Source organism: Mustelus asterias, chromosome X, assembly GCF_964213995.1.
Source record: "Mustelus asterias chromosome X, sMusAst1.hap1.1, whole genome shotgun sequence".
In the NCBI taxonomy this organism is placed as follows: Eukaryota; Metazoa; Chordata; class Chondrichthyes; order Carcharhiniformes; family Triakidae; genus Mustelus; species Mustelus asterias.
Window position 1 is genome coordinate 1,166,640 of NC_135834.1, and position 26,640 is coordinate 1,193,279.

The 26,640-nt window shown below is 48.6% G+C and overlaps 2 protein-coding genes across 4 annotated transcripts in view; both read right to left on the bottom strand.

Moving 5' to 3' along the window:
* Positions 1 to 1,281: 1,281 nt before the first annotated feature.
* LOC144481939 (EEF1A lysine methyltransferase 3-like) lies at positions 1,282 to 12,339 on the bottom strand. Its single transcript, XM_078201109.1, has 3 exons — positions 12,172 to 12,339; positions 11,054 to 11,165; positions 1,282 to 1,837 (listed from the first exon to the last, which is right to left on the bottom strand). Exons 1-3 carry the CDS (start codon positions 12,337 to 12,339, stop codon positions 1,434 to 1,436), a joined length of 684 nt encoding a protein of 227 aa, XP_078057235.1. The 3' UTR covers positions 1,282 to 1,433.
* A 3,769-nt stretch (positions 12,340 to 16,108) lies between these two features.
* The window catches only part of cyp27b1 (cytochrome P450, family 27, subfamily B, polypeptide 1), a 32,107-nt gene continuing 21,575 nt past the window's right edge, over positions 16,109 to 26,640 (bottom strand). For all 3 annotated transcript variants that reach the window (XM_078201187.1, XM_078201189.1, XM_078201185.1), the window contains 2 exons: positions 23,744 to 23,845; positions 16,109 to 16,184 (listed from right to left, as the gene is read on the bottom strand). In XM_078201187.1, the coding sequence (XP_078057313.1) occupies positions 16,140 to 16,184; positions 23,744 to 23,845 (147 nt within the window). In that variant the 3' untranslated portion in view covers positions 16,109 to 16,139. The remainder of the gene's footprint in view (positions 16,185 to 23,743; positions 23,846 to 26,640) is intronic.

Sequence of the window (26,640 nt, forward strand, 5' to 3'; positions counted from 1 at the left end):
AGAGTTTTCCATACAGTTCCTATTCTTGGAGTCCCTTATTTAAATGTCAAATACTTCCAAACAAAATACTGAGTCCACCTAGTCAGTGATGGGGACACTACATTTGGCCTTTGTGTTTCTTGGTTAGGATTGGCGAGGGGAGGGGGGCAGCCAGCCAAAGTTTCTGCTCCTTATCACTGTCCATTAATCCCTGTTGAATGGAGAGAGTGTGTGTGTATGTATAACGAACGATATGTCAGGTGAGCATATCTTCAGGCTCAGGTCTGGTGGCTGGTACTGAAACAGGTCACAGGGTCCATCCCTAGTCTGTGCTGAATTAGCTGTCCTTAGCCAAGGAGGTAGTAACAGCACCACCATTGACGTCAGTCCCCTTGGTAAAGCGGGGGGGGGGGGGGGGGGGGGTGGTGGTGGAAACAATGGTCAAAAAGCCTATGAACTTGGCTCAGGTACCGGGTAACCTGAACAGAGAGAGGGAGGGGGTGTAGGGGGCTGGAAGAGGTTACAGAAATAGGGGGCTGCTGGCGGTTACAGAGATAGGGAGGGGGTGTAGGGGGCTGCTGGCGGTTACAGAGATAGGGAGGGGGTGTAGGGGGCTGGAGGAGGTTACAGAGATAGGGAGGGGGTGTAGGGGGCTGGAGGAGGTTACAGAGATAGGGAGGGGGTGTAAGGGGCTGGAAGAGGTTACAGAGATATGGAGGGGGTGTAGGGGGCTGGAGGTTACAGCGATAGGGAGGGGGCGTAGGGGGCTGCTGGCGGTTACAGAGATAGGGGGTGTAGGGGGCTGGAGGAGGTTACAGAGATAGGCAGTGCATGTAGGGGGCTGGAGGATATTACAGAAATAGGCAGTGCATGTAGGGGGCTGGAGGAGGTTACAGAGATAGGGAGGGGGTGTAGGGGGAGTGGAGGAGGTTACAGAGATAGGGAGAGGGTGTAGGGGGCTGGAGGAGGTTACAGAGATAGGGAGGGGATGTAGGGGGGCTGGAGGGGGTTACAGAGATAGGGAGGGGGTGTAGGGGGAGTGGAGGAGGTTACAGAGATGGGAGGGGGTGTAGGGGGCTGGAGGAGGTTACAGAGATAGGGAGGGGGGCTGGAGGGGGTTACAGAGATAGGGAGGGGGTGTAGGGGACTGGAGGAGGTTACAGAGATAGGGAGGGGGGTGTAGGGGGGCTGGAGGAGGTTACAGAGATAGGGAGGGGGTGTAGGGGGCTGGAGGAGGTTACAGAGATAGGGAGGGTTGCAGGAATACAACACAGGAACTGTGTTGCAGGACAAGCCACCAACAGCAGGAATTAAATGTGTTTTTAAAAAGGGATCAAAAAGGAAATTAAGTATTTATCGGAATTTGTCAAACCAACTTCTACATGGGTCAAGTACAGAAGGGCTGCCTCATCTTCACAGTCACGCTAAATGACAGACTGCCCTTACTACACTCATCACTGCTCTCCAGCACGCGGTTCTTTTTTAGTAACTTTGTACAGGTTGATATTTTGCTCCTCATTCCTGCAAAGAAGTTGGCACTGAAAATGCTGAGGCAGGATCTCCTCGTAGAAGGAGTCAGTCGCGTGCTCCCTCCGCATTTTGGAAGAGAGGTAAATGGTGGCCCTCTGAGCACTGAGATGCTGCAGTGTCCGGACAAGTGAGGCGTAGGTCTCAGGAAGATACACAATGTCGGAGCCCAGAACAAAGCTGTAGTCGGTGGGAAAGTGATTGTGGTTGTGGCCCCAGGACAAGGCACGAACCTGGCAGCGGTGTGCCCAGGAAGAGGGGACATTGGCCAAGACGTTGCTCTCTATTTGCTTCAAAGCAAGTGGCAGGTCTGTGATTGTTACATCGCCACCTGATGAATACAAAGAAAGAATGACATTCCCTCTTAAGATTTTGGAGTCAACCATGTCTATAAGTCTCCAAATCCAAACATAGCTTGCATTTATATAGCACCTTTAATATGGTAAAACATCCCAAGAGCTTCACAGCTGCGATGATCAAACAAAGTTGGACACCGAGCAACAATAAGGAGATGTTAGGGACAGGTGACCAAAAGCTTGGTCAAAGAGTAGCATCTTCAAGGAGGAGAGAGCAAGGGGTGGAGAGGTTTAGGGAGGAAAGTCCACAGCTCAGGGCCCCAAGCAGCTGAAGGCAGGGCCGCCAGTGGTGAAGCGATCAAAATCATGTGAGGCAGATGGGTGAGAGGCAGGAACTGGAGGAGCGCAGAGATCTCAGAGGGCAGTACAAGCTGGAGGAGGTTACAGAGGTAGGGAGGGTTGTAGGGGCTGGAGGAGGTTACAGAGTTAGGGAGGGTTGTAGGGGCTGGAGGAGGTTACAGAATTAGGGAGGGTTGTAGGGGCTGGAGGAGGTTACAGAGATAGGGAGGGGTGTAGGGGCAGGGGGAGGTTACAGAGATAGGGAGGGTTGTAGGGGCTGGAGGAGGTTACAGAATTAGGGAGGGTTGTAGGGGCTGGAGGAGGTTACAGAGATAGGGAGGGTTGTAGGGGCTGGAGAAGGTTACAGGGATAGGGAGGGTTATAGGGGCTGGAGGAGGTTACAGAGATAGGGAGGATTGTAGGGGCTGGAGGAGGTTACAGAATTAGGGAGGGTTGTAGGGGCTGGAGGAGGTTACAGAGATAGGGAGGGTTGTAGGGGGCTGGAGGAGGTTACAGAGATAGGGAGGGTTGTAGGGGGCTGGAGGAGGTTACAGAGATAGAGAGGGGTGTCGGGGCTGTAGGGGGTTGCAGAGATAGGGAGGGTTGTAAGGGCTGGAGGAGGTTACAGAGATTACAGAGATAGGAGGGTTGTAGGGGGCTGGAGGAGGTTACAGAGATAGGGACAGTCATAGGGGCCCGAGGAGGATACAGAGACAGGGAGGGGGTGTAGGGGGCTGGAGGAGATTACAGGGTTGGGGAGGGGGTGCAGAGCTGGAGGAGGTTACAGAGGTAGTGAGGGGTGTAAGTGCTGGAGGGGGTTACAGAGATAGGGAGGGGTGTAGGTGTTGGAGGAGGTCACAGAGATATTGAGGGGTGTAGGGGGCTGGAGGAGGTTACAGAGATAGGGAGGTGGTGTAGGGGCTGGAAGAGGTTACAGAGTTAGGGAGGGGGTGTAGGGGGGCTGGGGGAGGTTAGTGATAGGGAGGGGGTGCAGGTAGTTGGAGGAGGTTAGAGAGATAGGGAGGGGGTGTTGGGGGTTGGAGGAGGTTAGTGATAGGGAGGGGGGTAGAGGGCTAGCGGAGGTTAGAGATAGGGAGGGGGTGTAGGAGGTTGCAGAGATAGGGAGGGGGCAGTGAAGATGTTGGAGTAAACTCAAAATTAAAGGATACAAGATGGTTACCTGGCACAAAATGGACTCTGGGAAAAGACATTAAGATGTGCTGACTTGGGCACAGACATTGCACAACGAGTTAAAACCTGTTAGTGTCTAAATTACTGCAGGAAATAGATCAGACCTTGAGGCACCTTAGCTTGAGATAAAGCAGAACCAAAATAATGAGTTTTGGTAACGAGATCAGTCGTCGATGGGGGGGGCATAAATGCATATATTCTATGTATAACGATGTGATAACTGCCGATGTCCGTACTTGTCTACTCTGTGTATAACAATGTGCTAACGGCTAATGCCCGTACTTGTCCATTATTTGAAAATGTATAAAAGATGCTCAACTGCCATTTTAAAGTTGAGAAGGTGACTGCGTGCGCTGCGGAGAGCCCAGCGCTTCTCCCAAAGCTTTATCCGATAAAACTGCGTGTTGAATCTTTAAGTCTGACTCCGAGTGGTGATTTTCCCACAACAAATTGGCGTAGTCAGCAGGATCTCACTGCTGGTGAGTTGATCGCTTGGCCTCGATTGGCAAACTGGAGTAGAGATTATTGAATCTGTGGGAGTCAGACTGAGCCAACAATGCAGTTAAAAATGGGTGAAAATTAGGGTAATTTATGGTACTATCGGATAGAAATAAGTACTGATTGTTACTTGTGCTGATCGACGAAGGACAAGGAAGTGCCTGTCTCAAACGCGCAGCCCTTGTTAAGAGGGGGAATCCCCCCGCGAAGGTCAGGACCCTGAAGTAGGCGTAGAGGCACAAGGGCACTTAGGATCGTGAAGCACAAGTGACAAAGGTCATTTAGCATCAAACTCTGTAGTGGCGAACAAACGCAGAGTTTGCCACCTGTTTGCATAAAAGTTTGTGTAGTTTGTGTACTTGTCCGTCACGTTGTAAAGCGGGACGGAAAAGGAGCTGATCACCCTGACCTAGAGCCGGACTCCGGTGGAGGAAACACGTTGCCGAGGAGGTAATCGTGGCCGTGAGTATAAATAGAAACCCTAACAGTGGAGAAAACACGTTACCAAGGAAGTAATCGTGGCCGGGGGTGTAGAAGTCTGCAAGATGGCAGGTAGAGAAACTAAGTGGGGACCTGCGGGTTCCCTTATTGATAAATATATGACAGACAGACATGCGCTGATTAAGAAGATGCAAAGGGATGGCTGGGATGTTTCTCAGACCTTAGAACAACAGAGAAAGTGGGTAGATGAGGAAAAGCGAGACAAAACAAAAAAGGCAGGGGTATTATTAGTACATCAATTAGCTGGACTAATTGAACAAGTAGTCGCCTCCACTAAAAAGTGGAACAAAGATAAGGATAAGATTAAAAAATTAGAATCCAGAGTAAGGGAATTGGAGAAAAGGAATCGAGTATTAGAGGAGAATCAATGGGGAGGGGAAACTGTTCCTCTGCCCCCTTATGAGTCCACACAACAGGGACCAACCGCCCCTCCAGAGGAAGGGGAAGCTAGAACACAACTTGGCGCCAGTAACCCAAGGGGGAACGGATGCGCAGCCAACAGCAAATTACAAACCATTCACCCCGGGCGAAAGACAACAGATAATGGCCTCCCTGGGTAAACTACAACCTAGAAGCGCAAATACGAAATTTTGGGCAGAATTAGATACGATTTGGGTAGGACACCAACTGCACCTAAGGGATATACACCAACTGGTCAGGGCCTTATGTCCAGCGGATAAATGGAGGCAGGTAGCCGGAGGGCCCGCCATTCCCCCAGCACAAGACTACAGTAGGGGACGTTGGACACACGCAGTCGCCCTAACAGCAGAAATAGATGCCCAACAGGTACCCTTCGCCCTGTTTAAAACAGAAGTCCAGAGAGTTTTTGGAAATGCTCCTACTAATTGGAGTGAAATCACAACGACCAAGCAACAAAAGGGGAAAAGGGCCTCTGAATATGGGGAACGGTTGTTCCAAGTATACCAGGAATGCTCAGGGCAAGGAAACCCAGGCCGTGGGGATCGAGCCTTCATCCAGGCTTTCAAGGATGGGCTCTCCAGCGCTCACCAAACCATCCTAAAAATGGGAGTGATCATGTCCCAGGATTATGATGAACGAGTGGAATGGGCTAGTGGTGAACTTGGAGGCGGAGAGGAGAAATCTCAGACGAAGATAAAACAGTAAAGAGTAGCCGCCTACAGCAGCAGGAGCGGAACTAAGCCCAAACTGACCTGTCACAATTGTGGCCGACAAGGGCACTTTGCAAAGGAGTGCCGGGTCCCAAGGAAAGGGAACAAATTTGGAAACAGTGGGAGACATTGTAATCATTGTAATAAAAATGGACACACGGAAGCAATATTTTGGGACAAACATGGGAGACCCCGCCCCGATCCATGTCCACAGCAGGATTGGAGGAACTAAGGAACCTTCGAGATCAGCAAGACTGACGGCCTGCAGCCCCCATTCATAAGGGTAAGAAGGAAGGAAGGATTTATGTGTCTGCACTATTCGGGGGCAGGCAATGTGAGATGCTGGTGGACACAGGAGCATCCATATCTGTCACCGACCTTCCCTTACCCACTACAAGTAGGATGATTTATCTAACAGGGATAGGAGGGAACAAAACACCCGCTTACCTGAGCGAGACCACGTTAGTAGAAATAAATAATTTGTATATACCGATGAGATTGTATGTATGCAAAAATACCGAGGGTACGATAATGGGAAATGATTTAATGAAGGAGTATGAGATTTTGATTGACTGTGGGAAGGGAGAATTAATCTGGCCAAAACGGGACGGTCGGAAAACCAGAATAGGAAAACTCACAAGTCATCTCGAGACTATCAAGGCGGCCACAGCCACCACCAGAGATTGGCGACTAGAAACAGAGGGGTTTGGAGCCATCTGTGCCTCCGTCCCTGGAGTATGGGCCGAAACGCAATTAGACACTGGCCTAACCAAAACTGACCCAATAAAGCTGCCCGGACCGGAGCACAAGCCCCACCGACAATACCCGATAAAACCGGAAGCAAAGGCAGCTGTAGTAGAAATAGTTAAAGGGTTAGTGGAGAAAGGAATCCTGAGGGAAACTACAAGCGCCACTAACTCCCCAACCCGGCCAGTGAGCAAACCCGACGGAAGTTACAGACTCACAATAGACGACACCGGCCTCAATAAAGTCACGCCCAAATTGCACCCCATTGTAGCAAACCCCTCGACAATCCTGAATGGATTGTCACAGGAGCATAAAATCTTTACCATATTGGATGTAGCCAATGGATTCTGGTTCATACCCTTGGATCCCAAATCCCAAGACAAATTCGCCTTTACAGTGGGAGACAAACAGTACACTTGGACTCGCCTACCGCAGGGATTCCACAATAGCCCCACCATCTTCCATCGAGTAATGAGTGACATCCTGAAAAGGGTAGAACTACCAGAGGGTAGCACGATTCTACAATACGTGGATGATGTATTAATAGCCTCAGAATCTAAGTCAGGACACCAGGAGCACTATACCAAGTGTTAAATGAACTAAAAACCGCAGGGTTAAAGGTGAGCCCCAAAAAGGCACAAATCGGGAAAGCACAAGTCTTGTACCTCGGACACTTAATATCACAAGGGCTTAAAGAAATGCCAACAGACCGAAAGAAGGCGGTACAAAAGCGAGCAGAGGGACTGATAACGTTTGGAGACGAAATGACAAGGTAATGGCACCGGAATGTATACAAAACACCCTCTTGGAACTACACCATCGACTCTCACATGCGGGAAGAGAGGTCATGGCAACTAGTATAGGAAAAGAATGGTGGTGGAAAGGAATGGGAAGGGACATAGCCCGACATTGTCACCGATGCGTGACATGCGCGCAATACAACCCCGGTCAACCCATAAAAATTAAGATGGGACCAAAGGGGCCTTGGGAACATCTGCAAATAGATTTCACAGGGCCACTACCACAATCCCACGGCAAAACCTATTGTTTGGTTATTATAGACCAGTTTACCAGGTAAAAATTGTACTGCTACCACAGTGGCTAAAATATTGGCGGAGGAGGTAATCCCTAGATGGGGAATACCCATACAAATTGATTTGGATCAAGGGACGCACTTCACCGGAAAGGTGGTAGAAACAGTGTGCCAACTGATGGGAATAAAACAAAAATTCCACATCCCCTACCACCCACAGAGTTCTGGGATGGACATGAACATGTCAGCTCAGCCGAATGGACATACCCGTTTGATACTTACCAATTAGTAGGATCGGGCAGAAAGTCAAGTGAACCGAGCAATTGGCGGTATATACAGTTCGTACAGACCAATAACCAGGATATTAAATGCTACCGGGCCAAGAAGGGATTTGTGTTCCTCCTCAACGGCACCTTCACGACGGCAACACCAACCCTCCCGGTCCTCTTTGCAGTAGGAACAGTAGGACCACTCACTGTTCCATGCCCTCAAAAGGGGCATACCCGGAGAAAGATAGTGACCCGGGCCATCAGCAAGGAATTCTGTGCCGATTGGGAAGTCCCGGTCACACTGGGATCGTCACTCGGCTACGGGTTCATTGGGGCCCTGTCTCTGGGGGCAGGAGTAATTAGTGCCAAAAATAGAAACCATCTTATCTGTGGATTAACCATCCTGGGAAACAGCACATCAAAGGCACTGGAGGCCGTCAACCAAGAACTGGCTGAATTAAGATTATACACGCAGCAGACCCACTATGCCGTAGACTATCAGTTAGCCCAACAGGGGGGAGTATGCACAATAATAGGAGACAAATGTATAACGTATGTTACAGATGAATCCTACAATATCACCCAAGTCATTGACATAAGAAAGCAGCTCGATGACTTTAGACAAGGCCCCAAGAAGGGGAATAGCAGGCTCGAATGGTTATTGGGGGGATCCTGGGGGTCTTATTTAATGCATGGACTGATTATTCTCGTTGCAATAATAATTGTCTGTTGCCTAATTGTTGGATGTCTTAACGTCTGCTGTAAAGTCATGACGACTCGGATTGTGCCGGGGCCAGTGTGGTCACCGAAGAAGAACACCTGATGGGAACTCCCAAAGACACCAAGGATGACGACGATGAAGGAAAGGGCGAGAAGGTGGACGTCTACCTGTGAACGCGCGACCTGTTGGTTACGGGTCAGGCATATCAATTGCCGGACCCACGATGCTGCTATTGTTGGTCTATCGGATTATTAGATCATAATCCTGACCAAAAGGGGGAGTTGTTGGAGTAAACGCAAAACTAAAGGATACAAGATGGTTCCCTGGCACAAAATGGACTCTGGGAAAAGACATTAAGATGTGCTGACTTGGGCACAGACATTGCACAGCGAGTTAAAACCTGTTAGTGTCTAAATTACTGCAGGAAATAGATCAGACCTTGAGGCACCTTAGCTTGAGATAAAGCAGAACCAAAATAATGAGTTTTGGTAACAAGATCAGTCGTCGATGGGGGGGCATAAATGCATATACTCTGTGTATAACGATGTGCTAACGGCTAATGTCCGGACTTGTCCATTATTTGAAAATGTATAAAAGATGCTCAACTGCCATTTTAAAGTTGAGAAGGTGACTGCGTGCGCTGCGGAGAGCCCAGCACTTCTCCCAAAGCTTTGTCCGATAAAACTGCGTGTTGAATCTTTAAGTCTGACTCCGAGTGGTGATTTTCCCACAACAGAAGATAAGGAGGGATTTGAACAGGACGGCGATAATTCTCAAGAAATCCATAAAGTTAGGTCCTGGTGACCCAGCATACCCTCTTCCACTGGCACTATCCGCTTCGCCAAAACCAGAAAGGGGAGGTGTAGATTTAACAGTCAAAGCTGAGAGACCCCCAGGCTTATCCATGCTGAAGTTTAACCAGATTAAACTGCAGTGTATCAGTGGGCGTCCCCTGCCCCTCCAGCAAAGACCACCCTGCTGGTTACTCAATGGATGCTGGCAGGTTCCCTGGACAGCCTGCGCGAAGGCAATCTCAGCCTTCATAACTCACTGGCTTCCAGGTTTATCTGAAGTTGAGGGGAAAGAATTCCAGCTGCCAGTGATAGATTTTTTTCAGACTGGTTGGGCTGCTCAATCCTTAGCAATTGCCACAAAGTACCAACCACCTGCCTGGCTCCGGTGCTGGATTAACAAAGCTCTCACAGGGAGGATTAACTTGGTTGGAGACTTCCATTGCCAATTGTGCCATCATGGAGCCACCTCCACCCCGGAGGGTAACAGGCACTGTTTGATCAGCAACCCAGTCCTCCATTATGGGCATAGAGTGGGTGGGGGTGTGGTGGTTGGCAGGGGGAGGTGGGGGGGGGGGGGGGGGGTTGGTATCTGCAATGGTGGGGAAAGAGAAAACAAGCCCTTCCTTAGGAGATGGTAACTCTGTGGGGTAGGTACTATCACAGGCAGCTAGAATCCAGAGCAAGATTTGCCAAGAAGAATCAGCCTGACAGCATCACTCCAGCATGTTCGCTCCATATAGGTTGGCCAAAATGGAGCCTTACACAGAATCGCAGAATTGTTACGGTGCAAAAGGGAGGCCACTCGACCCATCGTGCCTCCACTAAGTAAATGAAACTGAAAGACAAAAACAGTTATTGTTTCAATTCAGGAACTGAGAAACTGTAAGGGTTAATACAAATCTACCATGGAACTTGTGAGCCTCTTTTCTTTGACTCTTTGCTGGGGCATGGCTCCAAACAACCTCCAGTACCTCACACCCAAAGGGCCATCTCTGTGTATAAGCCCAGGCAGTGATTTTCCATAGAATCCCGACAGTGCAGGAGGTGGCCATTCAGCCCATCGAGTCTGCACCAACAACAATCCCACCCAGGCCCCATCTCCATAACCCCAATTTAGCATGGCCAGTCCACCAGTACCAGTTTGACATGAGCTATTAGAATGTGAGGCACAGATCCTGTTCTCACCACACACTAGGTAGCAGCCAGGAGCAAAAATCCATGGTAGCACAGTGGTTAGCACTGCTGCTTCACAGCTCCAGGGTCGCGGGTTCGATTCCCGGCTCGGGTCACTGTCTGTGTGGAGTTTGCACATTCTCCCCGTGTCTGCGTGGGTTTCCTCCGGGTGCTCCGGTTTCCTCCCACAGTCCAAAGATGTGTGGGTTAGGTTGATTGGCCAAGTTAAAAATTGCCCCTTAGAGTCCTGGGATGTGTAGGTTAGAGGGATTAGCGGGTAAATATGTGGGGGTAGGGCCTGGGTGGGATTGTGGTCGGTGCAGACTCGATGGGCTGAATGGCCTCCTTCTGCACTGTAGGGTTTCTATGATTATCCTTCCTTAGTCCAGAGGCACTGAGGCTAATTGCAGCACCCCTGGTTGAACTCAGTAACCTCAGCAGGGACCACAGATTGAACATGGGACCTGGCTAGTCCATATACTGTAGCTTAGTAACTGAACCAGCTATGCCATCAGAGGAGTGACAGGAATAATGTGTAGTTAATTGGAGGGAAGCTATCTGTTTAGCAAACAAACATTTATTTTATTGTACCCCCCTCCTTACTGCATCAACACAAAACATGTCGTTACTACAAAAGCAGAATACTGCAGCTGAGAATTATGAAACCAAACAGAAAATGCTGGAAAATTCTCAGCCTCTGTGGAGAGAAACAGGCCAAAGATTAACGCTGTTTCTCTCTCCATGAATGCTGCCAGACCTGCTGAGTGCTTCCAGCATTTTCTGTTCATATTCTGTGTGTTACTGTCTGATTTCCTCTCTGACATTACAAACTTTGCTTGGATACTTTAAACTTACCTAACAGGACAGCGAGAATCCCCACTATTCCAGTGCCTGCACCCAGTTCGATCACCTTCCTCTCACAGAAGCTCATCTTCTGTTCTTCAAAGTACTGACAAAGAGCCAGAGCCTGAAAACATCACATATTCACATTAGAACAAATTCATTTGGAGGGTGGTATGGAGTATTGTAGCGCCAACAGGTAGTGCCAGAATACAAGAGAGAAAGAATGAAAGGGGGTGTGTTTAAATTGCACGTTTTACTGCCTTGGGGCATTCCAAATCACTTCACAGCCAATGAAATGCTTTGTCGCTGTTGTAATGTAGGAAACACGGCAGCCAATTTGTGCATGAACAGTGAGATGAATGGCTGCACTGGGAGGGCAACAGGGAGAAAATTTGGTCAAGACACCAGAAGGACCCCCTGCTTTTTTTCAAATGGTGGCGTGGAATTGTTCACATCCATCCGAGCAGGCAAACCCTCAATTGAATGTCTTTTCTAAAAGAAAACAGCACCTCCGACAGTGCAACTCTCCTCCAGGACTGCACTCAAATGCCAGCCTAGATTATGAATATGTGCTCATCCCTGGAGTAGGGTTTGAACAGTAAGAAGTCTCACAACACCAGGTTAAAGTCCAACAGGTTTATTTGGTAGCAAATACCATAAGCTTTCGGAGCACAGCTCCTACAGGGTTTGAACCCATAACTTGGAGTGAAAATATGGCCAACTAAGCCCAACTAAAATACCAGCATGGCAGATGAATAAATAGGGCCGCACGGTGGCACAGTGGGTTAGCACTGCTGCCTCACAGTGCCAGGGACCTGGGTTTGGTTCCTGGCTTGGGTCACTATCTGTGCAGAGTCTGCACATTCTCCCCATGTCTGCGTGGATTTCCTCCGGGTGCTCCGGTTTCCTCCCACAATCCAAAGATGTGCAGGTTAGGTGGATTGGTCATGATAAATTCTCCCTCAGTGTACCCGAACAGGCGCCAGACTGTGGCAACTAGGGGATTTTCACAGTAACTTCATTGCGGTGTTAATGTAAGCCTACTTGTGACTAATAAACTTTAAACTTAAATGAGATGTGATGGGATTGAGTTTCCTCCATCCAATACATATGCTGGTCACTATACTTACAGAATCCCATACTGGAGCAGCAACTCCCAGATCAGCACTGAAGTTCTGGGTGATCTTTAAAACATGCCCACAAAACTCGTAACTGTTCTCCTCTGTGTAATAATCGGAAAAGAGGCCATCCTCATTGGGGAAAACACTGCACAATTCGTCCATATGGGGTTGCATCATCCTTCCTGGTTGGAGTATCTTTCACTGAGCCATGGCTGGTTTGCAGTCCCTCTGCCCGATAGCAAAATGAATTGGTTCCAAGTTGTGTTTCCTTTTGTGAAAGAGAAACAAGGAGAATAAAAACTTTGGGGATGCCCTACTTTGTAACTGTGTGCAACTGGGGGGGGGGTGATTGGGGTGTCTATGTTTAATTGCTGCAATACCTGTACCTTTCAGGCCACAGCAATAAAGATATCTTAAGCAGGGCAGGCAGATTCTGCAATACTTAAGAATCTTAAAGAGTCCCTGTGGATTGATAGCCACCTGAAAATTTCTAGCTCTGAAGTCAGATTTTTTTAAAAAGCTGATACCTTGCAGTGTACAGTAAACTGCAAGATTTTGTTGGCAAGTTTGCAGGATAGCCCACCTTTGATAGATAGATAAAGTAATTCTAAATGCATATGTTTAAATAGATACTGGACACTTTTGCAATAGCAGCTGTGTGAACAGTTGGTAACTTTACATTGAACACTAGCTCTGTCTCTGCTCTGACACCTCAGCACAGGCAGCCTGGGGGCGGCTCTACACTCCAATTGGTCCATTCCACACACAGCCCCAGCTCGGAGCTGCCTTGCTGCCAATCATCCAACTGTCCGGCCCTTTCCAGATGGAGACGCAGAAGTTTAGTTGTTCATTTTTGGGTCTTTTATGTGTGTGTTTTTTTTTTGCTATTGGTGAATGAAGGTCCCGGCGGCGAGGCCTGGGTTGAGTTTGTCAACAAGCCGCAGCGGGCGCCGGGAGGCGGCAAAAGCAAACTGGATCCGCCAGTGGCCTTCTCCAGCTGAGCGGGGGGCGGGGGGTGGGAACAGCTCCCTCTGCTGGCTGCAGCCACACGCTCAGCTGGTGTCATGTGGCAGGGTCACTGGGTGCACATTACTGTCCCAATCCTAAACCTCTCTCCTCATCCTAAACCTCTCTCCTCATCCAACACCTCTACTTTCTCAGGAGGCTAAGGAAATTCGGCATGTCCGCCACAACTCTTTACAGATGCACCGGAGAAAGCATCATAGAAACCCTACAGCACAGAAAGAGGCCATTCGGCCCATCAAGTCTGCACCGACCACAGTCCCACCCAGGCCCTACCCCCCTATCCCTACATATTTACCCACTAATCCCTCTAACCTACGCATCGGGTGGATGGAGCTATTACAAGGGGGCATAACTATAGGGTTCGTGGTGGGAGATATAGGAAGGATATCAGAGGTAGGTTCTTTACGCAGAGAGTGGTTGGGGTGTGGAATGGACTGCCTGCAGTGATAGTGGAGTCAGACACTTTAGGAACATTTAAGCGGTTATTGGATAGGCAGATGGAGCACACCAGGATGATAGGGAGTGGGATAGCTTGATCTTGGTTTCAGATAAAGCTCGGCATAACATCGTGGGCCGAAGGGCCTGTTCTGTGCTGTACTGTTCTATGTTCTATCCCAGGACACTAAGGGCAATTTTAGCATGGCCAATCAACCTAACCCGCACATCTTTGGACTGTGGGAGGAAACTGGAGCACCCGGAGAAAACCCACGCAGACACGAGGAGAATGTGCAAACTCCACACAGACAGTGACCCGAGCCAGGAATCGAACCCAGGTCCCTGGAGCTGTGAAGCAGCAGTACTAACCACTGTGCTACCATCCTTTCCAGATGTTTATTTATTACTGTCACAGGCTTACATTAACACAGCAATGAAGTTACAGTGAAAATCCTCTAGTCGCCACACTCCAGCGCCTGTTCGGGTACACTGAAGGAGAATTTTATTTAGCATAGCCAAAGCACCTAACCAACACGTCTTTCAGACTATGGGAGCACCCGGAGGAAACCCACGCAGACGCAGGGAGAATATGCAGACTCCACACAAACAGTCACCCGAGGCCAGGAATCAAACCCGGATCCCTGGTGCTCTGAGGCAGCAGTGCCACAGTGCCATCATGCCACAATGTATCACAGCTTGATTTGGCTCCTGCTCTGTCTAAGACCACAAGAAACTACAAAGGGTCGTGAACGAAGCCCAGTCCATCACGCAAACCAACCTCCCACCCATTGTCACTTCCCACTGCCTCGGGAAAAGCAGCCAGCATAATCAAGGACCCCACGCAACGCGGACATTCTCTCTTCCACCTTCTTGTGTCGGGAAAAAGATACAAAAGTCTGAGGACACGTACCGACCGACTCAAGAATAGCTTCTTCCCTGCTGCCATCAGACCTTTGAATGGTCCTAACACATATTAAGCTGATCTTTCTCTACCACCTACCTGTAGCTGCAACACTACATTCTGCATCATCTCCTCTTCCTTTTCCCATATGCACTTCATGAATGGTATGTGTTGTCTGTATAGTGCACAAGAAACAATACTTTTCACTGTATCCCGACACATGTAACAATAAATTAAATCAAATTTAAGACTCCCTTTAAAACCTATCTCTCTGGCCAAGATTTTGGTCATTTGTCAATATGTGGGCCAGTGTCAAAATCTGTTTGATTTACACTTCTACCTTTGGGATGTTTTTTACTTTGTTAAAGGCACTGCATAAATGCAGGTTGTCATACAGTGCCAGATCCAATTCTGCCGTCCAATTTGGAGTCGTACATTTTGGATTTGATTTTAACTCTCTGCAGTTTGGATTCTGAACGAGTTCCAATTGGCTTTGTCAACTATGATTACATGTATCAAAAACAGAAAATGCTGGAAAATCTCAGCAGGTCTGACAGCATCTGTGGAGAGAGAATTGCGCGAGACGACCTTTTGTCAGAAGGGTCTCCACAGATGCTGTCAGACCTGCTAAGGTTTTCCAGCATTTTCTGTTTTTGTTCCGGATTCCAATATCTACAATAATTTGCTTTTATCTAGTGATTAAATGTATTCTTGGGCATTTTATTGTGACTCCACCCCCTGTGCCCCCCCACTGCAGCCATTAGTTGTCCAGCGCATCCACCCTTCCTACAGCAATTGGAAAGCAAAAAGACTTATTACTCCATTGGATGATGCTTTATTGACAGCCAAACATCCCTTTTTCCCCCATTTTCAATATTTTTATCTCTGGTAAGAAAAAAATGGTCAAATGAAATGACAAAAAGAACAATCTTTTTAATGGCTATCTGATTTTTCTTCAGGGTTGTGCACTGCAGTGTCCTGGAGATTGATCAAATCCTGGAAACAACAGTCCAATCCTAGCAACCCTAGTTATAATCTCATCCTGTTAACATATTATTCTTCCATTATAAATTCCGATGTCTAGATATATAGGCGGCACGGTAGCACAGTGGTTAGCACTGCTGCTTCACAGCTCCAGGGACCTGGGTTCGATTCCCGGCTTGGGTCACTGTCTGTGTGGAGTTTGCACATTCTCCTCGTGTCTGTGTGGGTTTCCTCCAGGTGCTCCGGTTTCCTCCCACAGTCCAAAGATGTGCATGTTAGGTTGATTGGCCAGGTTAAAATTGCCCCTTAGTGTCCTGAGATGCGTAGGTTAGAGGGATTAGTGGGTAAAATATGGAGGGGTATGGGGGTAGGGCCTGGGTGGGATTGTGGTCGGTGCAGACCTGATGGGCCGAATGGCCTCTTTCTGTGCTGTAGGGTTTTTATGTTTCTATGATTCTATGATAATGGAACCCTACCATTGGGGAGGGGGCGTGTTGGTGAGGAGTCTTGTGAACAGACTGGAACCAAATGTAATACTGAGTAACTTCCAAACTATACATATAAATGAGTGACAGACCTGAGGACAAATAACCACCCCGATGGTATCACGCTGACTGCATGCCGAGCACGCTCACTTCAATGGACAGCTGCCAGTGTTGGCCAGGACTCCAGAGAGCTATCGTACATGGAAATGTTGTCAGTTTATTTAACACACAAACTGTATTTACACTGAGAAGTAACAAGAATATCACTTCTAGGAACATTCTTCAATTAAATATCAGTATTAAATATTAAGATAACTCCTTGCTGTTCTCTGGTGTAGAAGGCGTATTCTTATACCCCTCCCTATTCCAGCCTAATGATCCTTGTATTTATGCACCCAGTCTTATACTGCGTTGCCAGGATATTGACTTTACAATTGTTCAATGCTCAATACTTGAACGGCACAATATGCTTGAGGGGCTGAATGGTCTGCTCCTGTTCCAATCTCAGACACATCGCTGATTTGTGCATTTCAGTCACTAACACTGACAGCTTCTCTGTCACCTTATTCTGAAATTGTTCAAAATGATCAAGACCTAACAATAGCTTCCCCTTCTACTTATTTCATGTAATCACTGTACCCTTTCTGTAGCACTTTGATTTATCAGAGTTCTCACTGAAACTCCCCACATCCCACACTGTCATTGGGATTCTAGCCCCACAATGTTCCGTCATCTCAGTATGGATTGACTCAGTACCACATCTCCACCGAATGCTTTTTGACGAATTGTCACTGTTACATAGGCAGCATGGGGTGAAGTAAGAGAGTGGGAGATCCCTATAGTCTGTGGGCTTAGAGATGGTGTTCAGTTCTCAATGGGTTAAGGCTCATTCAGTGTAATGTGAGACTGATTACATTTACTGCTCCAGAGGGACAATGTTCACTTGTATCTTCTGGCCATGGACTCCCCTCTCGGTTCCCCTGCCACGTAGGCAGTTCTTGCTTCATCTTTCTGCTGCCTGAAATCAACAGAACCGTACCTTGGAAAAACCAAACAAGCAGAAACACAATGATGCTGACTCGCTGGAGATTGGTTAGCTCACCCAGAAAGTCATGTTTGTTTGGCTTTCAAAGCTTCATGACATAATGTGGTGATTAGTCAATGCCCTGTGTTTAATGGACTATACCATTAGAAATGTGTTATTATTGGTCAACAATTCAGACAGACCAAAGGTGAACTAAATGCGTGACCAAGGTCTTGCTCTGAGCATGGCCTCTGGTTGCAAGATCCAAATGCCCAGCAATATGGAAATTGTTAACCTTTTACACTGCGCTGATATTAAAGATGGAATCTAAGCTTCCACCCAAGGTGTGTCCTGAGTTAGCTGATCTGAACTTGGGCTTCACAATGGGCCCCGACATTCCTGACCGAGAAACGTATTTTTAAAAAATTGGCCTTGATTTAATGTCTCATCCAAAACACAGCAGCCCTTATAGTGCAGTGCTCGCTCAGTATTTACATTTACATAATGTAAGGGCGGCACGGTAGCACAGTGGTTAGGGCGGCACGGTAGCACAGTGGTTAGCACTGCTGCTCCACAGCTCCAGGGTCCCGGGTTCGATTCCCGGCTCGGGTCACTGTCTGTGTGGAGTTTGCACATTCTCCTCGTGTCTGCGTGGGTTTCCTCCGGGTGCTCCGGTTTCCTCCCACAGTCCAAAGATGTGCAGGTTAGGTTGATTGGCCAGGTTAAAAAAATTGTCCCTGAGATGCGTAGGTTGGAGGGATTAGCGGGTAAAATATGTGGGGGTAGGGCCTGGGTGGGATTGTGGTCGGTGCAGACTCGATGGGCCGAATGGCCTCCTTCTGCACTGTAGGGTTTCTATGTTTCTATGTTTGCACTGAGAATGACAGATTATGGGCTCAAGTCCTGGAGCAGGATCAGAACCCACAGGCTTATAGTTGAGAGTGTTGCCCACTGCGCCATGGCTGAAGAGTTGCTTCATTAAGAAATGACAGTGGGTCACCCTGGATGACATATTTGCTTGTTTTAATATAGAAGAGTGTAAGAGTCCTTCACACTCTCTGGCACAAAGGATGGGCAATAGTCTTGCGGGCTGGCCACATAAGAATTTTGGTATGTTGTCACGGGCCACATATCTGTTTTGTAATAAAATTAGCTCGCCGTCTAAATAATTTTTGAATTCATGATGCATGAATGGTTAGTGCCATTAAAGTTTAATGCATTAAGACATTCTTGCATGATAATCACAGCAAAATGACTCGTGAGTTTGTGTTTGCCAGATTGTCCGAATGTCTGTTAAAGTAAAAGTTAAATTTAATTCAAGCAACCATCTCATGCGACTGTCTAGCTTTCTCTTCGTCAGACGTGTTCTCATATTTTTGCTGAAAGTTTGCTCTCAAAGTGTTGGTTCAAGATGTTGGGTGGGATTTTCTGGCCGCACTTGCCCCAAAACTGGAAAATCCAACCTCCCCGGCCCATGACAATTCCCATGGTGGGCAGAATGGGAAAATTCCGCAGGTATCCTTTGAATATGGCGACACTTTATTTGCAAACGAAGCACAGAGCTTTCCCTGCTACATCCGTAAAGAAATTATACAAATTCCTGCAAAACTGAAAACTATATAACTAATTTTCGCACAGTTCCCGTACTAATCTGTGGAACTCTTTGCCGCAGAAGGCTGTGGAGGCCGGGTCATTGAGTATCTTTTAGATAGAGATAGATAGGTTCTTGATTAATAAGGGGATCTGAGGTTTTGGGGAAAAGGCAGGAGAATGGGGATGAGAAAAAAATCAGCCATGATTGAATGGTGGAGCAGACTCGATGGGCCGAGTGGCCTAATTCTGCTCCTATGTCTTATGGTCTTATTAAACCATTGGCTGCTATGATTAGCAACGTGATCATAGCAACCAATCAGGACCCTGCAAGCAGACATTGCATTGTTTTCCTGCTGTACAATGTTCACCAATAAAGTAAATTAAAAGTCCCCCAAATGTAATTGCTTCGACTGTGTTTAAATCACCATTTTGATCAAAATGCAGCAATCTGCTTTTTATTTTAAGGGCAGAAGAATATAGTCTGGTCTGGGAGTCATGGCAGGCTGGACAGAAGTAATATACAGGCTGGATCCACCTCTGCTTTGGCATCTTCCACATGCAGATCTTGCAGAAGGTGATCACCTTGACTGTCAGTTAAGTTTTCCTCAGCTTCACCAGCCACAGAAGTGTCTTTTTTATTCATTTGAGGGACATGGGCATCATTGGCTGGCCAGCATTTATTGCCCATCCCTAGTTCCCCGAAGGCAGTTGAGAGTTGACCACATTGGCTCAGGAGTCACATGTAGGCTAGACCAGGTAAGGACAGCAGATTTCCTTCACTAAAGGACATTAGTGAACCAGATGGGTTTTTCTGACAATCGACAATGGTTTCGTGGTCCTCAGTAGATTCTTAATTCCAGATATTTTTAAAAATTGAATTCAAATTCCGCCATGGTGGAATTAGAACCCAGGTCCCCAGAACATTAGCTGAGATCCTGGGTTAATAATCAAGTGATAATACCACTAGGCCATCACCTACCCATTACTGTTGATTCATTGCAAGCAACAATAATATATTTCCTGGAACATATGAGCAGGAGTAGGCCATTAAGTGAACTAATATTTATTTTCTTTCTCACGGATAGTGTCTGGAGAGAAGGATTTTAAAATTCTCATCTTTGTCTTCAAATCCTTCCATGGCTTTGCCTCTCCTTCTCTGTTTAACCTCCTTCAACCCCACAACTCTCTGAGATTTCTGTGCTTGTCCAATTCCGGCCTCTTGCTCATCCCTCCATTTTCATTGCTCCACTGTTGGCGGCCGTGCCTTCAGTTACCTGGACCTGAAGCTCTGGAATTTCTTCCCTAAACCTCTTCTGCCTCTCTATCTCTCCTTCTTCCTTTAAGACGATCCTTAAAACCTATCTCTTTGTCCACGTTTTTGGTCCTGATATCTCCTTATGAGGCTCGCTGTCAAATTGTGTTTTATAATGCTCCTGTGAGGGACCTTGGGGCATTTCACTATGTTAAAGGTGCTATATAAATGAAAATTGTTTATTTTGTCGAAAGTAAGTGTCTTTAGTCACTTTAGATCAGCTATGATCATATTGAATGGTGGGGTAGGCTTGTAGGACCTGGTGGCCGACTCCTGCTTCTATTTCTTGTGTTCCTGTGTGTTATAGATCGCGCTTGATCCATTTGATCTCCAAGACTGGTTTCAATCACGCGAAGGGATCTGAGAGGAATTTTCCAGAGTAGTTTTTCCCTTATTGGCCTTCGATTTTTTCACTGTTTTATTGTGTCTCCCAGAAGATGACATGCCTGGTGAGGTTTTGGGGATGAGAGGGGTGGGGGGGGGGGGGGGGGAGAGACATGCCTGGTGAGGTTTTGGGGATGAGAGGGGTGGGGGGGGGGGGGGGGGGAGAGGGCGGCGGGGGGGGGGGTGTGGTGGACGAGCTGCTCTTTGCCTGCTTGTCCGTTTTGTATGGTTCCAGCTGTGGATGGGCGTTGGTTGCAGTGCAGGCAATTGGCTCGGAAAGCAGCTGTGGATTGAAGAGAGTTTCAGTGCAATTCAAAGCCTCGATCACTGAGTTGATCCTGCTAGTACAATGCATTCATGAAGTTATTAAACTGTTAACCAGTGCACAACCCAAGGGAATGAAACCCTCTGCTGAGTTAATCATTATAAATATGCATTGCTTTCCTTTTTTGTGAATTCTGTATTCATTAAGGCGAGGGAAAGTTTTGCTGGAACACTGTCTCCTCAGTACGTGCTTCCGGGCTTGGTACAGTATGGACCAAATGCAGGTTAAAGCTCCCTCTACTGAGCCTCAATCATGTCTTAATTGCAATCTCAATAAAGCCTTGGTGTGAAGTTTGCGTTCCTCATCCTGACCTCCCTCCTGGCACCTCAGAGTGAAACTGCCAGCTTAACACCAGACAACATTGGGCGGCACGGTAGCACAGTGGTTAGCACTGCTGCTTCACAGCTCCAGGGTCCCGGGTTCGATTCCCGGCTCGGGTCACTGTCTGTGTGGAGTCTGCACATTGTCTGCGTGGGTTTCCTCCGGGTGCTCCGGTTTCCTCCCACAGTCCAAAGATGTGCGGGTGAGGTTGATTGGCCAGGTTAAAGAAATTGCCCCTTAGAGTCCTGGGATGCGTAGGTTAGAGGGATTAGCGGGTAAAATATGTGGGGGTAGGGCCTGGGTGGGATTGTGGTCGGTGCAGACTCGATGGGCCGAATGGCCTCCTTCTGCACTGTAGGGTTTCTATGATTTCTAAAAGGCAATTTGATGCTCTGACCCTCAGGGCATCCATTGAGTGTGCAAAGTTTGTTTCATGTACAGTCAGAGAGCATGGTCTTTAGTCCCATTGATGTGGATGGGATTCAAGCCCCGATTCCACACTGATCCCCTGTTTGACCCCATTGCACCCAATCTACCTTTGCTGAGGGCTTGATTGCAATGGTTTAGACGTTTGTTCTGTTTTGTGAACCATTCACAATTTTCTCACATTTAAGCTTAGGATGTGGATGAGATTGGCAGTTGCCGATCTCCAGTTTGCCCTCAGAATGCTCATTCCATTCAACCACAAAAGTCCTTGGAACAACTAAGTGACTAGCCAGGCCAGTCTGTGCTGGGTTGGGTTTTTCCTTATTTATTCATTCATGTGATGTGGGCGTCATTGCCAAGGCCAGCATTTATTGCCCATCCCTAATTGCCCCTTGAGAAGGTGATGGCGAGCTGCCTTTTTGAATCGCTGCAGTCCATGCAGTGTAGGTATACCCACAGTGCTGTTAGGGAGGGAGTTCCAGGATCTTGACCCAGTGACGGTGAAGGAATGGTGATATATTTCCAAGATGTGGAGATGCCGGCGTTGGACTGGGACGAACACAATAAGAAGTCTCACAACACCAGGTTAAAGTCCAACAGGTTTATTTGGTAGCAAATACCATAAGCTTTTGGAGCACTGCTCCTTCGTCAGATGGAGTGGAAATGTGCTCTCAAACAGTTTGAGAGCACTGTTGCACTGTTTGAGAGCACATTTCCACTCCATCTAACGAAGGAGCAGTGCTCCGAAAGCTTATGGTATTTGCTACCAAGTAAACCTGTTGGACTTTAACCTGGTGTTGTGAGACTTCTTACGATATATTTCCAAGTCAGGATGATGAGTGACTTGGAGGGGAACCTCCAGGTGGTGGTGCTGTTCCCAGGCATCCGCTGCCCTTGTCCTTCGAGACGGATGTGGTCAGATCTGTGTGTGTGTGGAAATCACATGGAAGTTTGGTGCGGTGTCCTTTTGGTAAAATAGTTGGCCAACTCCATTGAGGTTTGCATATGAAGCATGGCTGCTTAAGTGATGTAGAGAAGGACACCACATAACTGTGGTCCAGGACAAGGCAATACCTTCAGAAGGCAGGAGGGAAAAGAATTACGCCATCCAGGCTAAATACACAGATTTATTTGTGGAACCATCATCGGTTTATGTCTCTGTTGATTTTCCTGATATTTCTGGTGCTACTCTGCAGTGACATGAGAATAGCGGAAAAAAGAGATTTGTTTGATTGAAAGGAAACCTTTGACTCAGGTACATATCAGTGCAGGGGACAGTGGCAATGTTACTGGACTTAGTAATCCAGACGCCTGGACTAATGCGTTGCTCTCCACTGTGGCAGCCAGGGGAAATTTAAATTCAATTACTTAATAAATCTGGAATTAAAAAGTTTGAAACTATATTGGTCGTTCCTGCACTGTCGCTGGGTCAGAATCCTGGAACTCCCTCCCTAACAGCACTGTGGATGTACCTACACCACACAGACAGCAGCGGTTCAAGGGCAATTAGGGATTGGGAATAAATGCTGGTCTATTCATGTTGCAGCTTTATAGAGCCTTAGTTAGGCCGCACTTGGAATATAGTGTTCAATTCTGGTCGCCACACTACCTGAAGGATGTGGAGGCTTTGGAGAGGGTACAGAAATGCCTGGTATGGAGGGCATTAGCGATGAGGAGAGGTTGGAGAAACTTGGTTTGTTCTCACTGAACGACAGAGGTTGAGGGGCGACCTGATAGAAGTCTACAAGATTATGAGAGGCATGGACAGAGTGGATGGTCAGAAGCTTTTTCCCCAGGGTGGAAGAGTCAACTAGGGGACACAGGTTTAAGGTGTGAGGGGCAAGGTTTAAAGGAGATGTACGAGGCAGATATTTTACACAGAGGGTGGTGGGTGCCTGGAACTCGCTGCCGGGGGAGGTAGTGGAAGCAGATACGGTAGTGAGTTTTAAGAGGCATCTGGACAAAGATGGGATGGGAATAGAGGGATATGGTCCCCGGAAGGGTAGGGGCTTTTAGTTCAGACAGGCAGCATGGTCGGTGCAGGCTTGGAGGGCCGAAGGGCCTGTTCCTGTGCTGTAATTTTCTTTGTTCTTTGTTCGAGTCAGCGATGTTCACATGCCAAGATTGAATAAGGGAAAAGCTAGCTGCCACACATTGGCATCACTCGGGACCCTGGCTCTGTGGCTCAGCTGGTTTTGTTCATGGACGAAAACGGGTCAAATTCATAAAGAAACCTCAGTCTATGTGTCAGTGGGGAAGCAAACAGCAGGAGCTGGCACAAGCATTTTACCGAGCAGTTTCTTCACAGAGCACAGTACATTCGTACAGTGATGCATCATCTCTGTAAACATTACACTATATTTACCTGTGAACATGAGCCTTGCAAATGGTTGAACCTGCATTGCTCTTTGTCCCGTCCAGCTCTGGCCCTGACCCAATATTCTGGTTCAATAGCCCCATAAAAGTCCTGTAAGCAATAAAGAGTGCAGTTTATGAGTTGGAGGTAGTAGCATCTGCGGCCGTCAGTCTAGTTTACCACAGTAATTCTGCCTCGGGAAGGCCATGCAGTGGTTGCTGGCTCTGCCACTTGCAAACAGCACATCCATGAGTCAGCACTGATTGCCGCTCAAATTCTATTCCTTTCTTTTCACGCAATGCTCCTCCACCACCGACTAATCTTCCTCTCTGCACTAAACACAGCGATCACTTGCTCTGGCTCAGTGGATGGTTCACTTACCCCTACCCACACAACAAGGTTGCAGATTTAAGTCTCACTCCAGAGACTTGAGCACCTGATGCAAGCTGACACTCCAGTGTAATAGCGAAGGACTGCAGACAATCGGAGAAGCACTGCTCTGTCAGGACGGTCAATGTCGAGGGAGTGCAGGGCTGATTGATGTGGGGGGCCTTGCTGAGGGAGTGCTGCATTGTCAGAGAGTCAGTGCTGAGGGAGCGCTGCACTGTGGGAGGGTCAGTACTGAGGGAGTGCTGCACTGTCAGAGAGTCAGTGCTGAGGGAGCGCTGCACTGTCAGAGAGTCAGTGCTGAGGGAGTGCTGCACTGTCAGAGAGTCAGTGCTGAGGGAGTGCTGCACTGTCAGAGAGTCAGTGCTGAGGCAGCGCTGCACTGTCAGAGGGTCAGTGCTGAGGGAGTGCCGCACTGTCAGAGGGTCAGTACTGAGGGAGCGCTGCACTGTCAGAGGGTCAGTACTGAGGGAGTGCCCCACTGTCAGAGGGTCGGTACTGAGAGAGTGCTGCACTGTCAGAGGGTCAGTGCTGAGGGAGCGCTGCACTGTCAGAGGGTCAGTGCTGAGGGAGTGCCGCACTGTCAGAGGGTCAGTGCTGAGGGAGTGCCGTGCTGTCAGAGGGTCAGTGCTGAGGGAGCGCTACACTGTCAGAGGGTCAGTGCTGAGGGAGCGCTGCACTGTCAGAGGGTCAGTACTGAGGGAGTGCCGCACTGTCAGAGGGTCAGTGCTGAGGGAACGCTGCACTGTCAGAGGGTCGGTACTGAGGGAGTGCTACACTGTCAGAGGGTCAGTGCTGAGGGAGCGCTGCACTGTCAGAGGGTCAGTACTGAGGGAGTGCCCCACTGTCAGAGGGTCAGTGCTGAGGGAGTGCCGCACTGTCAGAGGGTCAGTGCTGAGGGAGCACTGCACTGTCAGAGGGTCAGTACTGAGGGAGTGCTACACTGTCAGAGGGTCAGTACTGAGGGAGTGCCCCACTGTCAGAGGGTCAGTGCTGAGGGAGTGCCGCACTGTCAGAGGGTCAGTACTGAGGGAGTGCCGCACTGTCAGAGGGTCAGTGCTGAGGGAGCGCCGCACTGTCAGAGGGTCAGTACTGAGGGAGTGCTACACTGTCAGAGGGTCAGTGCTGAGGGAGCGCCACACTGTCAGAGGGTCAGTGCTGAGGGAGTGCTGCATTGTCAGAGAGTCAGTGCTGAGGGAGTGCGGCACTGTCAGAGGGTCAGTACTGAGGGAGTGCCGCACTGTCAGAGGGTCAGTACTGAGGGAGTGCTGCACTGTCAGAGGGTCAGTGCTGAGGGAGTGCTGCACTGTCAGAGGGTCAGTGCTGAGGGAGTGCTGCACTGTCAGAGGGTCAGTACTGAGGGAGTGCCGCACTGTCAGAGGGTCAGTAATGAGGGAGTGCCGCATTGTCAGAGGGTCAGTATTGAGGTAGTGCCACACTGTCAGAGAGTCAGTGCTGAGGGAGTGCCGCACTGTCAGAGGGTCAGTGCTGAGGGAGTGCTGCACTGTCAGAGGGTCAGTGTTGAGGGGGTACTGCACTGTGGGAGGGTCAGTGCTGAGGGAGCGCCGCACTGTGGGAGGGTCAGTGCTGAGGGAGCGCCGCAGTGTGGGAGGGTCAGTGCTGAGGGAGCGCCGCACTGTGGGAGGGTCAGTGCTGAGGGAGCGCCGCACTGTGGGAGGGTCAGTGCTGAGGGAGCGCCGCACTGTGGGTCAGTGCTGAGGGAGCGCCGCACTGTGAGAGGGTCAGTGCTGAGGGAGCGCCGCACTGTGGGAGGGTCAGTGCTGAGGGAGCACCGCACTGTGGGAGGGTCAGTGCTGAGGGAGCGCCGCACTGTGGGAGGGTCAGTGCTGAGGGAGCGCCGCACTGTGCGAGGGTCAGTGCTGAGGGAGCGCCACAGTGTGGGAGGGTCAGTGCTGAGGGAGCGCCGCACTGTGGGAGGGTCAGTGCTGTCACACACACACACGGCTGAATAGTGATCAGGAGAAGTATGTGGGAGCTGATTGCACTGCCCCTTACCATCACCTCAGCAAAGATCAGCTAACTCAGGCCACGAACTGACAGAAATCTGAGACAGACGCAGCGGAAATTTGCCCGCTGTGTGTAACAACCGGGTAGAAAGTTCCCGACATAAAAATGTAAATGTTCCAAGTTTTTGGAGGCTTACCCTGCACATTGAACATCAGTAAGACTCCTATTGCTAGTATTTAGCAGCTCACCTCTGTACTTCTGCCTGTCACTTCTGAAGATGAGGCTTGATTTTTACTGTTTCCTATCTTGTTGCAATATCTTTTATTTTGAAGCGATTGGTCTTCTGTTAAAACATAGAGACAGCAGCATTGTGGTTATGTTCCTGGATTAGAAATCCAGAGGCCTGGATGACTGCTCTGGATTCAAAGGGTTCATATCCCTCCATGTCAGCTGGGGGAATTTAAATTTAATTACATAAACTGGAATAAAAAGCTAGTCTCAGTGAATATAAAATGACCAGATTGTCGTAAAAACCCATCTGGAGGTCTGCT

What these genes read in the sequence shown, in the direction of transcription:
- LOC144481939 (XM_078201109.1), bottom strand. Translation starts at nt 12,339, where the DNA reads ATGATGCAACCCCATATGGACGAATTGTGCAGTGTTTTCCCCAATGAG. An exon ending in CTGCTCCAGTATGGGATTCT is followed by an intron (nt 11,166 to 12,171) that starts GTAAGTATAGTG and finishes TGATGTTTTCAG; the next exon opens with GCTCTGGCTCTTTGTCAGTA. An exon ending in GATTCTCGCTGTCCTGTTAG is followed by an intron (nt 1,838 to 11,053) that starts GTAAGTTTAAAG and finishes TGTATTCATCAG; the next exon opens with GTGGCGATGTAACAATCACA.